The 17,692-nt window shown below is 34.6% G+C and overlaps 1 protein-coding gene across 4 annotated transcripts in view; it reads left to right on the top strand.

Moving 5' to 3' along the window:
* The window catches only part of LOC119079053 (CUGBP Elav-like family member 1), a 158,141-nt gene that overhangs the window by 71,580 nt on the left and 68,869 nt on the right, over window positions 1-17,692 (top strand). For all 4 annotated transcript variants that reach the window (XM_037186852.1, XM_037186851.1, XM_037186854.1 and 1 more), the window contains exon 2: window positions 2,080-3,085. In XM_037186852.1, coding sequence (XP_037042747.1) covers window positions 2,919-3,085 — 167 coding nt within the window. In that variant the 5' untranslated portion in view covers window positions 2,080-2,918. The remainder of the gene's footprint in view (window positions 1-2,079; window positions 3,086-17,692) is intronic.

Genomic DNA, 17,692 nt, shown 5'->3' with positions numbered 1-17,692 from the left:
AAGAATGTTGAAGTGGAAAATTTTGATCCGCTTGTATGCAATCGTTGAAAATCTCTCCGATAATAATTAATGATTTTAGTTTGTCATTCGAGGAATATTTTTGATTAACTCAGAATGACACCCTTGAATACATGAGAATTTTAAGGTTGACCTGGTCAACGATTTTCAGTTTTGGAGATATTTCCAGTTGTTGATCTTGAATCTTTTCATTTATCAGGCTAACTGCTTTGGCAGCAGGGACGTCGACGTCAGGGATGGGCGCCAAATGTGAATATTCCAGGCAGTATATATTATACATATTCGCGAAAATATTTTCTCACATTTTCATGAATTTTTGCGAAACGTTTTTCAAGGAACGATTTGCTCGAATAATCGTGAAAATTTGAGAAAATTCGGGAAAATATTCTCGCTAATAATTCTCGCTCGTTCGGTATGTGATTTTTATGAAGGTAGATGCACAGCTTTCAGTGGGTTCCGAAATGAAGTTTTTCTAAGTTACACATATTTTCAAGCAATCTATGTAGTACTTCACATAGCACAAATTGAAAACTTGGACACAGCAACGTGTTTAGCACGTAACATTTTCAGAAAATCAACAAAGTGTAAAAAATAAATTCAAAACCCACTCGAAGACGGTTGTGATTCACTGGTAAACAAAGTCCATAATCTATTCCTTCGTTTCATTAGATGTATAGGCGGCATATAAATGACAATCAATGTAATTTTCCCACTTATCAACCGATAAATATTAGATTAATGACACATGTCTGCTCTACAATTCTTACTGGTTCTTTAGTACAAATTATATGGTTTACGTGTAACCATTACTTGCATAAATAGAGGATTGACGCAACCCACCGAATGAGGCACTGTTCCGTTAAGCCAATTTTTCCATATACGATTAAGTCCATAACCGGCATAACTATGTGGTCCAAAATAATTCTTTGATCATAAAATTTACGCTGTAGCGCTAAGTTAGTTCATGTTCACGGAAAAATACCGATAAAACTTTCAAATAGTCGATATATTTATCGATTTATCGATTATCAGTCGATATTTATCGATCATCAGTTGATACATTATCAATAGAATGTTTTATCGAATGTTTATTGATTATCAGTCGATATTTATCGATTATCAGTCGATATTTATCGATTATCAGTCGATATTTATCGATTATTAGTCGATATTTATCGATTATCAGTCGATATTTATCGATAATCAGTCGATAGTTATCGATTATGGGTCAATATTTATCGATTTTCAATAAAACATTCGATTGATATTGATTTTGTGAAAATAATCGATATTTTATCAATTTGTAACAAGGAACTGTATCCAAAGCAATTTTTCAACCTTTCCACATTAGCCCTACGATCATTCTTTTCGGAATCTAGACCTCCATAAGAGTCCAACAGGCTCTGACAAACATGATGGTAATTGTATCATCAATGATGATTCATCATATTCGTAATAATTAAATCTGTTACTTCTAGTGATCGAACTATTTTCTACTGTTTGGAACAAAATCTACTACTTCATTAGCTTTATCATACAATTTGGTATAATAAGACAACGTTAGAAGAAGCTCATCATTTATTTTTGTCGTCCGGGTCGATAACAGATAAGGTACGAGTTTTGTACAGAATTGTTATATGGGATTTCGTTTTGCGCTAGACATACGAATTTCGTCCGAAGCTACCATTCTACTATCTACTATAATTCTCAACTGGTTCGGTTAAAGTCCGACGATATCGCATTCGGTATTTTGGGTGGATCCCATATATTCGATTTGTTCAGTCTTATCACTTAGTGTTCAACAATGAGAACGTTATTAAAAATGTGAACGGAATCTAAAAACCCCACGTTAATATGAATCATATGGCATATGTAACCGTTATCGATAAATGAGTGTTATGTAGAGAGAAAAAAAATCCACTTTATCATGTGCACCTTTTCATTTTCACAAACTATAAGTGAACCAAAAATAATATTCACAAAAAAAATAAATTAAACAAAAATTTGTATTTGACTTAGTATGATGAATAATAAATTTCTCTTTTGTAATTATTACGACAGGTACATACACGAGCACTTTATCTGGTCGCCTAGATATGTTATCACAACAGAGGCGTATTATATACGATAAAACATTGTTATCAGGACGTTTTATGTACTTAACGAATAAAATAAGATAAAAAAAGTTTTTTTTATTCATTGCATACACGAAAGAATATAGAAGAGGAAAAAAATAAAAAATAAATTATAACCCGAGCGCTGGTGCTTCACACAATATTATTCCGAGCAACATGTATGAAATTCAAACAGTGTTTAGCGTTGTAAACGTAGTGTACATTGGAAATATTTTGTAACATCTGATTGTTTCGAGTCCGAAATTTTTTGAAATAAATTTTGTTTTTTGTTTTTTAATTTCATTTTAATGAACCATATTGGGTGGAAGCGAACGCCTTCATTAAATGGTACATTTTTTGTGTAGTTTTTCACTTGGAAATTTTTTTAGTTTGTTTTTCGTTGTTGATTGTTGGAATGTTTCAAAGCCAAATCAAATATTAAGTTCTGTTAATTGACGAATAATACCAAGAAAGAAAAAATTTATTCGTAAAAATTTTGTGAGTGGCAGAGTGGCAATAAAATATTAATTTTTTTTAAATTTAAAACAAAAAGTGTACGTGCGTTGATAACAACAACCGAAGAGCTATTATTACAAATTTGTCGTTGTTTTAACATAATATCAGCTTGTGCGTGCGTGTGTGGTGGTTCATAAAAATTTAGAAAATTAATTCAACTCGCAATCTGACGGTGAAGAGGATTTAATTAAAAAGCAAAGAAAAAAACACGAAAGACCAACACTGTGATTCTTGAGGTTTTTATTTTCGCGGACACATTTTCACTTAGAAATGTTGAGCTCATTGGAGGCGTTAGCAGGGAAAATATCACCAGGATCCGGAAAGAACAGTCCCAATCAACATTTCAGCCGAGTTGAGAATAGCACAAATAAAACAAATCATTTCAGTCAGAATATTCATCCGTACCAAAAATTGGATCACAATAGTAATCGGGAAAAGTAAGTTGAAATCAATTGCCTTTGTTAAGTAAAATTAGAAATTTTCTTTTTATACTCAAAGTAGTTAGTCGATATCTCTCATAAAATGAACGGAAATTGATCGCAATAATTAACTTTCGTTGCAATGCGGAATAGATTGGAAAATTAAATTTTAATCTGAACACAGAGTGTTAGTGTTTTATTAAGCGACGGTATAAGTGGATTTGATGTAACATTCTATCGTCGAAACTTTGTCATTAATTGTGTTATCAGGCAAATGAATTTTCTGTACTTTGTCTATATTGTTGTTGTATGCTTGTTGTTGATGACTGTCAATAAAGTGTTTAATATTACGCATTTTGGCGGTGCTCTTATTTAACACCGTGATTCTAATGCTGCCGTCTTTACTATAAATGTATACAATACATGAGGCTCGGAACAGGTCGGACCAACTCAAAACCTGACCTGAAGCTGAAACCTAAGATGATCTGAACCTGAATGTATGTCTCTAACCTGACCTGAAATCTGACTTCAAATGAAATAGTATGCGCTGACCTGACAGATTGTCAGGTTACCAAATTTTTTTGGTAAATTTTACACAGGTCAGGTTCAGGTGATTTGAAAGTAAACGTGAACTGACCTCAAATTTTCCGCACACACACTGCAAGCATATCTCAAATGTCATAATATAGTCATCGAATCTATTACTTCTATTAATAGAAGTAGTTTCGACAGATTGTTTAGAAAATCATACTGGAAGCATGTCTCATCGAATATAGTCATCGAATCTATTACTTCTTACGGATACGTCTTACGGAACTCGAGATCATAATGTTCGAAAACTGCGAACTTTAGATCCCACTGTTGCATAAAACGTTGCATAAATCTCGGTGCGAAGTGCATGATTAGGCTGTAGATATGTAATTATGACGTTGCTAACACATTAGTAAATGGGGATTTTACGCAAACGATGTGTGAATCTCACATCTATTCCGCAAAACATCACATTTAATAACTAGTTAGCAAAATAGCTATTTGTTGATTGTAACAAATGCCATCTTTTACTTAACAAAAAACAAAAACAAAATTGACAATGAAGTCACATATCACCCCAGTCGCACACTGCGCTGAGTAAAATTTATGTATTCACTCGGGGGATTATGTGAGGATATAAGCTTCCACTCGTAAAGTAAAAAAATTTGCTGTAGTTACCTAATGCTCTAATGCACCATTACTTCGATCAAAACCGGTAAACGGTTTCCACCATTACCGGTATTTCTTCACCGGTTTCTTAATTGCTGGTTGCAATTCGTACTGTCACCATTGGCATTGTACCGGCCCAACTATTTTATTGTCGTGTGCTCAGAGCCGTATCCGGTTATTACCTTTTTATTCGAGTAATAAAAATGTAAATTGTGCACATGTTTTGACAGAGCTCTGTTACAACAACTTCTATCTGAAGAAGGATAAATGCATATGAAGAGGAGGTGCACATACATTTATTTTCCATAATATATTGTCGTGTTGTTGTTCCCTTTTTATTTTCCTTTATTTTATTTATTTTTTGAACCGAAACTATTTTTATGCCCTTCTTCACTACAGTGCATAGTTGCATCATTTTAAGTTTGACGAGGAAAATCTAATCTGATGTTAAACTTAAAACGAACAATGTCCTCAAAATGTTGCCTTCTGTCTGTGTACGGTGGATATTTTTTTTGCCTAACTTCTTTTTCTAGTGTACATTTTCTGTATTTATTTTTCGTGGTTGGTTCTCATAGTGAAGTATTTAATGTCAAAGCATTATATGTACCCATATACATTCTTTCCACCGTAGATATATTCGTTTTCTTTTCATATTCGTCTCTTTTTTTATATTATTATCCTCTTCCCCATCAAGTAATATTCCAAAAAGAATTCATCAAAGCGAAAACATTCTTTATGACTTTAGTTTTTGAATAATTTCGTATTTTCTTTGAGTTTATGTATGATGATAGGAACAGGAAAAAAAAATTCCGACGAAAATGATCCGATAAGGAAACTCCAAGATATTATTACTTTCCCTTACAGATAACATTGAGTTTATACAATTTTTTTTTCTCTCTCGTCTTTCTTTCCACTCGTCTTTTATATTCTTCGTTAATGTGGTGTGTAGGGGAATCGTAAGGTTGTTCTTTGTATGCACAGAGCTATATTATTTCTAGTGTACTGACGAAGCAAAAAAAAAAAAAAAACACACACACAGCACACGTCTCACAAGGAAAATGTGAAGAGAAATTTTCTTTAATAAAGCCAGATATGAATATAACATTGGGAGTGAGAGTATATATGTAGCGAAACATTGCGCCGAATTATTTTAGGGAAATTTAATAAAAGAATGGAATTTACGGGAATAGCCTTGGTTTGTTTTGTTTGATGTCTTTAAGTAATTTTTTTGTTTATTTTATCCGATTTTTGGCGTATACCTTACATTCGAATCGTTGTTCGAATCGCTGTTTCCCAAGGACCTTTTCTGTACACGTGGCTAACACCTGCAGCTCATAATAGAAAGCTTAGGAAACATTCTCAGTCTAGGATTGGTCTTCCGGAGATAAAGATATTTCGATTACAAAATAAGGGGGATGTGAGAAAAAATGAAGAATGCAATGCATTCATTTCATTTGAGTCACATCTGTTGAGTGAATAAGAAAGAAAATTAAGTAGTTTTATTGCAGGTTACGTCTGATCAAGCATTTGTTACCGATGCCGGCGAAAAAAAAAAACGATAAGTTTACGCTAGTGTTCTCTTATATAGCAAAATCTGTGTGTTGAAACAAATGAAGTAAAAGATTCTAAATTCAACACTCAACATACACTCTCAACAAAAGAAATAGCAGATTTACTAATTGTATGCTTTCCGTTTATGAATACATCTACAAAGTGTCGCTCGTCTGTTACTCACGGACTATTATCGGGAAAACACATTTTCCCAAATTTTCTTGAACTTAACTTCCCCATATTTTCCTACATTTCCTAAAATGTGGGAAATGAGAAAATGTTTACCTCAACATTTTCCCTGCTTTTACTTCTTTTCTATTTTTAAAACTTTTGATGCATAAGAACAACACGGACGAGATGTATCGATGGCTACGTACTAGCCTTCCACCTTAATCATCCAGGTTCGATTGCCGTGTCAGCCAATTTTTTACATGTTGTTGCACTGTGTTTGTTGGTTGCAACGATGTACACACTGAATGACTCGTGACTGATGAATTTGTGTGCATATGTCTAGCCTACATTTAGCTGAGATGTCAATTAAAGACTAGCTTTCCTCAGAGCGCACTTTCATACTTCGAGGCGTTGTTCGTAAGCCGGTGGTTCATACAGAACTTGTTGGTAGCCTAAAATGCTGTTAGCAAGTTTTCTAAACAAATCAAGCTGGACCTGAGCTTTTCGTTTTCTTTTGTCGTTGTTATCGATAAAAGATTGGTAGCCGTTTTAAGAATAGGCTAACTGGTGTTTCGTTACTTCCTCCGCTTATATTATTTCACTTATCTGATAAAGACAGTCGGATAGGTACAGCTAACTGTAACAAGCAAAACTGAATTCATTTACCATTTACCACATTGTAGTTCCCAACTTTCCGCTGACTTGTTAAACAATTTTCTTAATTATTATGTTGGATAATTGTGCTAACAACATGTACGCTAACCGAACTGTGTTAAATTCGTCCTACATTACATTTCCTCGAACATAAGTAACATTTAAAACGATGTGAATCTCATAAATACATAACCTTTCTCGAAAATTCAATGGATATAAACGGCTCAACTATAATCTTTGTGTTTATTCTGTTGATTTAACGAAAATGAAATTATAACCCAAAATACTCCCACTAAAACCGATGATATTATTACGAAAATATATATTTCCAGTGCACACACATAAACTATACACGCAAAACAGATGATGTTTTCATTATTTTGATAAAGCCGATTATTGATTCGAAGCAAATAACATGTGAACACATAAACAAACAAAACAGACGGCCAAAAACGATATACATACATAAAATCTGGCCGAGGCTTTGCTACTGTTTGAAATAAAATTAATTTTTAACGTTAAACTTTTCGGATTTAATATTTTCGGTTTACTGAATTCATATTCACGGTGTCATAAATCTATATTGTCAATACAGGTTCGCTGGCACAACATTAATCTTTTACATTCTGCTTAATGTTCACAATAAAATGTTCAGATTTTCGGTGGAGCCATGTATGTGTATGTACAGAAGGAGTAGAGGGTCAGCCATAAATTCATCCATGAAAAGGGTCGTTTCGATGGTTACAAAGTTACAAAATAAGAAAATCAAGTTGTTTGACGACGTTGTTAATCAGACCGTTTCGATTTTAACTGGAATGAAGACGGGCACAACATTCACTGGAGTGAGTTTACGCCAGTGATTTTTTGAGGGAAAATATTTTCCGATTTTCTTGAATTTTCCTTCACTTTTCCAAATTTTCACGAAAATATTTTTTGTGGAAATTAAGGAAAATTTGAGAAAATGTGTGAAAATTCAGGAAAATATGAAAAATTTTGTTTTTTTCAAAATGGAAAATGCAGGAAAATTCATCAAAATTTGCGAAAATTTGTTTTCAAAAAATTGGGAAAATACGGAAAGTTTGGAACAATTAGGAAAATATATTTCCCAAAAATGGTCCCTGGTTTACACAATTTTGTACATTCAAAAGATTGCAACAAAATTTGGAGGCAGAAGTAGTTACTTCGAGGGGGAAAACTAATTAGACAATGTCGTATCCTATTGACCTGTTATTATTTACCCGAATCATATCCTGCCATTTACATGAGTTAATTGCCTCTCTGCATGTTCGTCAAAGGTAAAGCCAGTAAAGTCTAAGGAGTTAATGGTTCCCAATCAATTTTTCATTCAAAAATAGAAATAAAAATCGGAATCGACAATTAAATCGGGAACATACGACCAGTAGTCGGGTGCGATTGTCCAAAAAAAGCCGTTTCGCTCATATTGAATGCGAAAAGCGATTTTATGGTTGGTTCTCTGGTCCAAACCAGGCCGATCCCAGCTTGGCAACACTGCGTATCGAGTTCGTGGCCGACCCACCTACGATAATCAACCATAAAATCGTTTTTCACATTCAATATGAGCGAAAGGACAACTCGCACATGACTGCAGCTCTGTATACTTAAATTTTCCATCCTTATGACGTAAATTCTATTGAATCCATACAAAATACACACAAAAGCCTTCAAACAAACAACAGGAAACAGCAACAGCCACGTGATGTGATTTTTTTTATTTCCTGTTGCATAACGAATGTGACTGGCAATTGAGCTAGATGAAATTCGCAATTATTTTTATTTAAGGTTAGATAGTTTGCCGGGTGGAATACCTACACGAGTAATATGAAAAATCTTTTTGCGAATATAGCAACAGCGAAACACTATTACCCTTACCCAGATGTCTGTGAACAATCTCTGTGCAATAGAGTAGCTGTTTGGTGTCGTACTTCATTCTCAGTAATAATGGGCTGGTTTTGATGTTTTAAATTTTATTATATTTGTTTCCGGCAGACAGAACGTTTCCGTGACTTCAAATAATATTGAAGCAAACGGCTTTTTGACCATCATTTTGAATTTTAAGAGACTGGATGTAGTTAAGCGGGAAATTTTAAGAAAAATGTCCAAGTCCATTTTACAAGAAACATAGGCAGTTCAGACAGATTCGCTAAAAAAAATCGATTTTGTATTAGTTTTATGGAAGGAGCACACGTAACGTCAATTGCTAATATTTTCGAGCTTCGCAAACCAAACCCCCGCATTTGGGTTCTAAAATTAAAAGCACACAAGTCCAACTGGAATCAATAAGCTTACTTGAATCCAGTACCTAGCCTAGCAGCTTACGTGCCCCTAACTCGAAACTAGACCGTGTGGCGGATAAACTGGAAAATCCTCTGTCAACCGGAAAAAATCATTTGAAAATTTTTGAAAACTTCTAAGATCCTAAGAATAGAAGAAAATCCTCAGAAAACTAAAAAAATCATTGATAATCCTCAAAGTTAAAAGAGAAAATACTTAAAAATCAAGGAAAAAGTGTAAGGAATGTGGGGCAGATAAACTTATAAATCCTTCTGCCTCTTAACGAAAATACTTTGTTAAGAAAATCCTCAGATAATTCGTTTAAATTTAGGAAAATCCTTGAAAATCGTGTACAAATGATTGAGAATCATTTCAAATAGGTAAAAATCATAGAAAATCCTCAAAAACCCTTTTAGGATTTTGTTTTAGAAATTTTTTCACTCTGATTTACAACCACTCTGTAAAGGAAATCCTTAGAAAATCATCGAAAATCCCCACAGGATTTTGTCTTCGAAATAAATTTCCAAATATCTGCCCTTCGCACTAGACCCCAATAAAATAGCCTTAGTTTCAAGCTGGAAAGTTAGATGATGGAAATTATAAGTGTCAGAAACCCTTTCCTATCAAGATTCCACCTGTTCCTCTAATAAATAAAATATTGTTCTAGTAATAGAACTACTAATACTAAATGGTTGTTGAAAGGACGCAGCAACAAATAGTGAAATAGCTCATCATACCAAAAAATGTGTGACTTCGTTTGTTGAAACCATGGTTAATGGTTCAACACAAAATCTTTTACTTCATTAGTTTCCACAAACATTTTACAACAACTGCAACACTGCCTAGGGCTCATCGATTGTTACTGTCGTCTTTTTGTCGTTAGAAGATGTTTATAAGTCTAGCGAGTCTGCTTGTTGGTAATCAAACTTTTCAGAAATTAGAATTTATTACCCAAAAAAAGTAAGTAAATAATGGGAATGAGGTGTACTGTATGCAGAGACACGATGATTAGAATCACCAAAATGGAGATATTTACCAAACCATTCTATGCTGATTCCGAAAGAAAATGTGTCCTCGACTGATATCTATTTAAACATCAAAAGCTTTCGAAAACGTTCCACTGTTTTCTTTCTTTTTGAACATTTTTTTTTCTTCTTCTCTTTGTGTTAAGCGTTTTCCGAAGCCATGTATTCGAGAAATGTGTATTACATTAACTATATACATGACAGTCACGAACTTGATTTTATTTATTTCTTTTCATTTACTCACAAACGAAATGCTCAAACAGAAAATACATTCCAATTTGGCTTTAATATTAATTCACGTCGTCATAGAGAGAAGGGCGCAAAAGACATATCAATGGAAATTGAGGCAACAAAAAAAAATTCCTTTTCAAAGATTGTGTACACATCTTCAATTTCAACATCAAATGAATTATTTATCTATACCATAATGTCAATGCTTTCGAAATGATTTTCCAAATAATAAATACAATGCATTTAGAGATGTGTGTACTGTGTATACACTCTCCGTGTAGCATCAATCTATTTGGCATTGGTGTATCCAAATGTTTTTCGCATCTATAATATTCCACTCCACATGGTTACACATTGCAATGCATGTCGGAAATATCGATTCTGGTTTGGTGTGTTGCTGCGAGATGGAATTTCTGATAGGAACTAATCTCGTGTGTCTGTCTCTATACATGGATGCATGGAATATCTAGTATTGTGATATATTCCTATATAATATGCAACATCGCTCGACCTAAAAATGTTTATACTTATGTAGTCTGGGGGAGTGTATATTTATTATCTGATGCATTTTCTCCTATCGCCCCGATGGTACTTCCATCCACACAGATCGAACACAATGTGTGTAATATTTTAACAATGACGGCATTACAATAGGAATGTAATTCCTTCCTGCCTATAACTACACATTTTATACCACATTGGTGTGTGTATAATCTACAAAAGTTTTCAATTGTACTTTGTGTGGGATTGCGGCAGAATGAAGAGAAACACCGATTTGTACGTAAATATTTTTGCCGTAAATTGCCTGCCGATTAAAATACAACATTCATTACACTGTACTGTTGGTGCATATAAACAGATGCATTAAATCTGCTACTTTAATGTTTTAAACAATTATCTAATATTTGGAACAAAATCTTTTATTTCATTTGTTTAATCTTAGAATTTACCATAAAAGATAACAGTAACCAGTGCGGATCGCTTATTGTTGGTCTTTTTTATCGACGACAGATGAAAAGGGTACGTAATTCCGGAATAACTCGCAATGTTGTCTTTCCTGATATTTTTAGATTCTCACTTTGAGTCTAGATTGATAATGACGATCCATGACGATTGATAATCATTGTGACATATATATCGAAGACTAGCATTCCACGTAGATAGCATGTACAGATGGTATTTTTTGTGAAGTTCTCGGCATTGAAAAGTTCCATCACACTTTAGTCTTTGCAAGCATTAATCAAGAGACGTTCGCTCTATCAGAATTAAGATCATATTAAAATCTCACTGGGTTTGCTCTGACAGCGTTTTCATAGTCAATGCGCTAAGGTCAGTTCTGGTTAACTCAAGTCTAGTGCTTGAATGCGAGGAAATATGAACAGTCTCGGAGAGTGTAACAGAGTAATAGTTGTCTGAGGTCCAGGTAGCTCAATCGGTAGAGCATTGGATTCATAGCGTATGGGTCCCGGGTTCGATTCCCGGAGTAAACTTTCTCATACGGTTTTTCCTAATCAAAGTGTGATTAGTTGCTGCTAAGATTTCTCATGTATGACAGTCATGCATATACACAATTGTAACTTACAGTGCCATCTGTGATGTCCCATAAACATCACACTCATACTGGATTTCAAGTCGAAATGTATCTCTCGACGTAAGGATGATAAGACTTACGTTTGAAAATGGTTCGGATTCCACTTTAATCAGTAGGTCCAATTAGACGAAAAAGGGGCACTCACAACAGGCCCAACGGAGGCTTAGGTGCAGAGATTCGTCTCACCCCATACAATCTAATCTAATCTAAATAGTTGTCTGGGTGCCTGGTCATTCAGGCTTTTAGCAACATGAAAAGTCGGATACACTTGATCGTCTGGGATCGATTAAGACCTTCATTTGTCCAGAGCCTAGCCCACATCCAGCAGTTAGAGAATAGCTTCCAAGAGAACACAAAAAGCGTTGGAAAAATTGTGTTCAAAGTCGACACACCAAAGTATTCTGGCCTGAGCCGACAATCAAACGGATTAAAGAAATTGTCGACCTGAACTGAGCAGGAATTAAATTAAACTAATTGTAAGAGCCATATCGAATCTAAAAAAGATTCTCTGCGCTATTGGGACTTCCTATGACCCGAAATGTAGGTGTGGGCACTGTCTAGTGGACGGGATACGAAAATCGGATGTCAATATCACAAAATTTTAAAATTCTTACTTTGGCCATACGATGTTGGTAGAAATGTCAGAAGTGTCTGGCAGTGTGGAGAGGGTCGTTCACATATTTTTTCCGAATCATAATTATTCTTCACATCAAAGTAAACGTCATTGTTCAACGACCTACTCATGCTGCAAGTATCCAAAGTATTTGACAGTAACATTCTGCATACACTTGCATTTAAAACATTTATTCAGTTTTCGCAACGAAAAAGAAAAAGAAAAATGGAAATTCTGTCAGACTTGTATGCAGCATGTGGAATTTCCACCATCCACGTCATGTAATTTTTTATTTTTATTTTTGATACATGTAACATATGAACCAGTTCAAAAACATAAATCTGTAAAACGATAATCTTACGGCACCCTCACACACACATGGCATATCTCGTCATATTTATACACACAGGTAACATAAAGAAATAATTTTCCGAGAGTTTCCCGTTGGCAGTCGACTCTTAAAGCCCATTCTTCAGCAAAAGATAAATAAAATAAATTCACCGCTGACCCATGTTTGCTATGGATACGATTTTGAATTTGTGAAATATACATTTTCGTACACACACCAGTTTCCGTTGTTACATGGAATACATAGCGTCAAGTGAAGTTATCGGTCCCCCGGTACTGTTTCGGCAATTTGGTAAATTATAAATTCATTGGGTCATAATGTGTAGAACAAGACGAATAGAATACTCTCTGCAACAAGAACTGTCCTGAAATGTTATGACAGTAACAAATCAAGCTCCTTCTCAATTTCCTTTTCTAGTTATCCTTTCTTGCGGACGGGAAAAAAAACACAACATGAAAATGGGTAAGGTATATCGTATCATATCCTTTTCTCGGGTCCTTTAAAAATTACTCAACCCGAAAGGTACACCACAGAATCCAATCGGTAAGACGAATAAGCTTCTGTGTATTATACGTGGAACGTCTATACACAAATTTTTGGATGGATATATACAACCACATTATGATATCAAATGCGGTCAACTCAGTCAAGAAAATCCCTTTAAACCCTTTCACCTTTCCGAATCAGTTTCAGTAACCGAGAGAAGAAGACGAACAAAAAAAAATTCGAAATTTTCATTTCAGACGATAACTCTTACGGGCTAACCAAACCACTGATGCCTATAGATTTTAGACATGTTTTTATATACGACTATTGCTTGCAATCCAATATATGACAATTTATGATATTTCCACAGAATTCTGTTTTTTTCCCTCTGCTTCTTTTCTGGTTCGTCCTCCATTCTGAAAACTTTCTGTTATCGAATGGCAATAAAAACTTTTCCAATTCAAGTATAATTGATTTGCTCTACTCGTATGTACATGCGAAAGATATACGAGGAATTATTTGGACGTTGGAGAAAATTGGAATATATTTGGGGATGTGTAATGCTGTGCTATGCTATGTAATACACATATATACATACCAGAGATACACTCAATGCATCGGACTTTCCCTTACACTGATGTGTTTTCGTTCTTATAATATAGGAAATACGACAATCAAAACCACTGGTCTGGACAATTATTGTTCTATTTTCGCCATACACATTATCTGACATGGTTATTATGCTCTCATCTTTCCACATACATACAAGTTCGGTCGGTATCGCAATGCTTGTTTTCGTATGGCAGATGAAGAAAATTTGAAGATTCGGCGTATAATCTCTGGGGTAAGATACATTAGGCAGAAACAGAATATAATTAAATTAAGGATGCGTATACAATAGACTTTAGTTTCGATATAAGATACCCAGGGTTATACCGAAATGACGGAGGAGGAGAAATAAAGTTGGTTATAAAAGCATAATCAATGTTAAACGGTTTATGTTTTGGATGGTTTTTGGGTGGTTGGTGTACGTATGTATTTGCTCTGTTGTTTATTATACGTAAATCTTTAGATTGTGTTCGGGTGTATATACTTTGGGATTACTTGATTGAATGTGTAAGTTATTACTTACCACTAATATGCGATTTAATTAGGTTGTTATTGAACGTGTATCGTGTACCTCAATGTATTCGCTGTACTTGACTGGTAATTTATTTTCTGAGAAACAGAGCAGCTGCAATTATGCTAAACTTGAAAAGTAGATAAGTTTAATACTGCCAGCCGAACCGGAGTTGATTGAACATTCGGTACCGGTTTTATGCTTTGATTTCGATTGATGTGTTGTTACGAACTTAAGACTCTTCACTATTCTCGAGTAGTCAATCATAAGTCGTATCACTCAGCGTGTAACCATGCCAACGTCATGCACTATCCATATACGATGAGCGAGGTTTTTAATTTAGATTATGAATATGGTGTTTTACTACACTCGTAACCCATTTCTGGTTTCATTTTGTGAGATATTGTCTGATGTTAGAAATATTTGAATTTTGTGGTCGGATTTATGCACAGCTTCAGAATAACGTAAATTCCATCGATTTCATGTGTTCGATCAATGTGGACCGTTCTTCCTATGACTGAAGACCACTGACTATTCTTGGGAAAACGTTTTGGGATTTTTCGACAAATTTTCCTGCATTTTCACGATTTTCTTCAAAACTTTCCCAAAAAAAATCGGGAAAAATTGAAAAAATGTTTCCCCAAAAATAGTAACTGCCCAAGACAGTAATTCATATTAATCTCCAACGGTTTGTTATGCGCTTTGGAATTTAACCCCGTTCTGAAAGTGACTGTTACGATCACATTGCGTGTTGAATAGTATACGAGCACATTACAGTTAACCACTTCATCATGTCCATGACATGGGTTAATTTTTTACGATTATGTTAACTTTATAGCCAATTTATGCAATTCAAATGGGCAGTGAATCAATTTAATTTACCATTATGACTTTATTTCGGTAATCCTCTCGAAACGGCAAGCATATTACGTCGAGAAATGATATATTCAGTGAAGCTATTACTTCTATTGACTAAGTGAGTGACAAGTATTTGATGAAAAATCTTTTACTTCATTAGTTTAAACATACATTTTGCTACATAAAGGAACACTAACTAAAGCTAATCGCTTATTTTTGTCGTCGTACGCGATAGCAGATGATGAGCAGTTTTCATATGTTTAAATTTCCAGACTCGATCTCCTGCCAAAGGAACAACTAGACCGATTGTAAGTTGTTTTCTAGTTCAACATAAGTTTTCCATTGTACGTCCATTAAGAAAATTTTGTTACATGCTATAATATAGCATTGCTATATGCAAATAGTCCCTAACACACGTTTGCCCCCAGATGCATTAGGTAAAATACGCTATATTTTACATTGAAAGGCCAGTCTGGAGAAGGAAAAATCGACTTTCCTCTGACGAAAGACCTAATTGTTAGGTCTTATGGGAAAGGAAAGACGATGTTTTCTCTTTGGAACCATATATTTGAATGAATGGGAATCTGCTTGGTCCACCACAGTCTATTTGTAGTTGAACGAATAAACTTGTCCCCGGTAAAAAAACCTAATTGTAAGGTCAATTTGTAGAAGGACAAATCAATTTGACTCTGACGAAACACACAATTATGAGGTCAATCTGAAGACCGAAAAATCAATTTGCCTCTGGCGAAACACTTAATTATTAGGTCAATTTGTAGAAGGAAAAAACAATTTTCCTCTGACGAAAGACCTAATTCTTAGGTCAATTTGTAGAAGGAAAAATCAATTTGCCTCTGACGAAACACATAATTGTTAGGTCAGTTTGTGAAAGGAAATAGTTATTTGCTCAACGAGGGAAGAAAAGTTAGAAATTGCATTTCGAGGGACTTGTCGAGGCTGCCAGAGCAGGGCTAGATCCCCAAGTCACTCGAAGTTTCAGTAAAGTTGAGAATGACTATTTTGTTCTTTGCGTTGTGAAAAATTAATTTGCTTCTAATTCTAGAACTATTAGAGCCAGGAACAGATAGACTATTTGCACCAGGAGGAAAATAGTCTATTTACACCTGGGTGCAAGTAATAGTCTCTTCGTAATTTGTTTCCGTTCATGTTCAGAACAGTTTGTGCTCCGCGCTAAATTGTTATTTACGTTTATCAGTAAAGTCACATTAATCCTCGATACAAATCTCTACAATTGTTTTTAGCGAAACTTAACCCTGTCAGGTATTATGAAAAGGAAAACCAAAAAAAGAAAATAATTTTTGAAAGAAATTATGTATCTTCATCATCATAATCATTAAATTTTTCGGGAGCTTAATAGCGGTTAGCAAAACATAATGCAAAATATGGACCCATTTTTCAGCATAATTTTTTGTTCACTTCGTTCGTTCGTCCGTTTTTTTTTTCACTGCAAAAATTTGTAAAATTAAAATTCTCGAAAATGTTCATCTCCAACAATTTGTGCTTGCCTCTCTTTTCGCTTCCATTACATGACCAGCAATGGTCGATGGTCTGTGCCACAACTTTGCGATATGAAATTAACAATTGTACGGTATATGTATCGTTTCGTACATATATAGCAATATGCTTCAGTAAATTTTAATTAAAAGGGTTAATGCCAAACAATTTTTTTTTTAATTCTGCTGGTTCTCTTTCATATAAATATTTTTAAAACAAAACCAGCCATCAGCCATCCTACCTTATTTTTCAGTCGAAAAAAACCACTCAAATATTTGGTGTAATCTCTGTAATGCCTGTGTATAGTTCCGTTACAAAATATTATAATGAAAAAGGGGTTTGATTAATGATAAGATAATGCCGCATTGTTTGCCTGTTATATATATAGAGAGCGGAACGTGAATAAGTGTTACGTGTGTATTCGGAAAGCGTTCCTGTATGGAATAGTGATGAAGAGAGGCATTTACGACACAATGAAACATGTTGTAAACGTAAATAATGTCGTCTTGCCAGCCAGATATACGTGTTTATCAATCTCGATGTGCTACGGAGAACATCTGACTTAGGATTGACGATTCTTCGGTTGACTGAGAATTATTTTTGGGTTCGGAATTTTGAATTATTCATCAAACCACTGACATTGGGTTGGAATTTAGGTTTTAAATCTCCTTTTCTCAAAGTACTAGACTCATATGTCTTTTGTCCGAATAAGAAGGATTTAGCACAATAACTGCGGTCCACATGCACGATTCCTCGCGGGATTGACCATTAAACCTGTTCGTTTCGTAAATTAGCGTATAGCGAAATCCCTGACCACTGGTTCATTGTTAAAAGTTAGGACCGACATGTGGAAATGCATGGGACCATCATTCGAGCGCAGCGACATATTTTCTTCAGTGTATAACTCACGTTTTCAGTATGTTCGTCAACGCTGAAATACTTTTCCAGCATTCGAGCTATCATATTCAC

Source organism: Bradysia coprophila, unplaced genomic scaffold (assembly GCF_014529535.1).
Source record: "Bradysia coprophila strain Holo2 unplaced genomic scaffold, BU_Bcop_v1 contig_297, whole genome shotgun sequence".
NCBI lineage: Eukaryota > Metazoa > Arthropoda > Insecta > Diptera > Sciaridae > Bradysia > Bradysia coprophila.
Note: the sequence above shows the minus strand (reverse complement) of the source record. Positions and strands in the feature narration are given on the sequence as shown.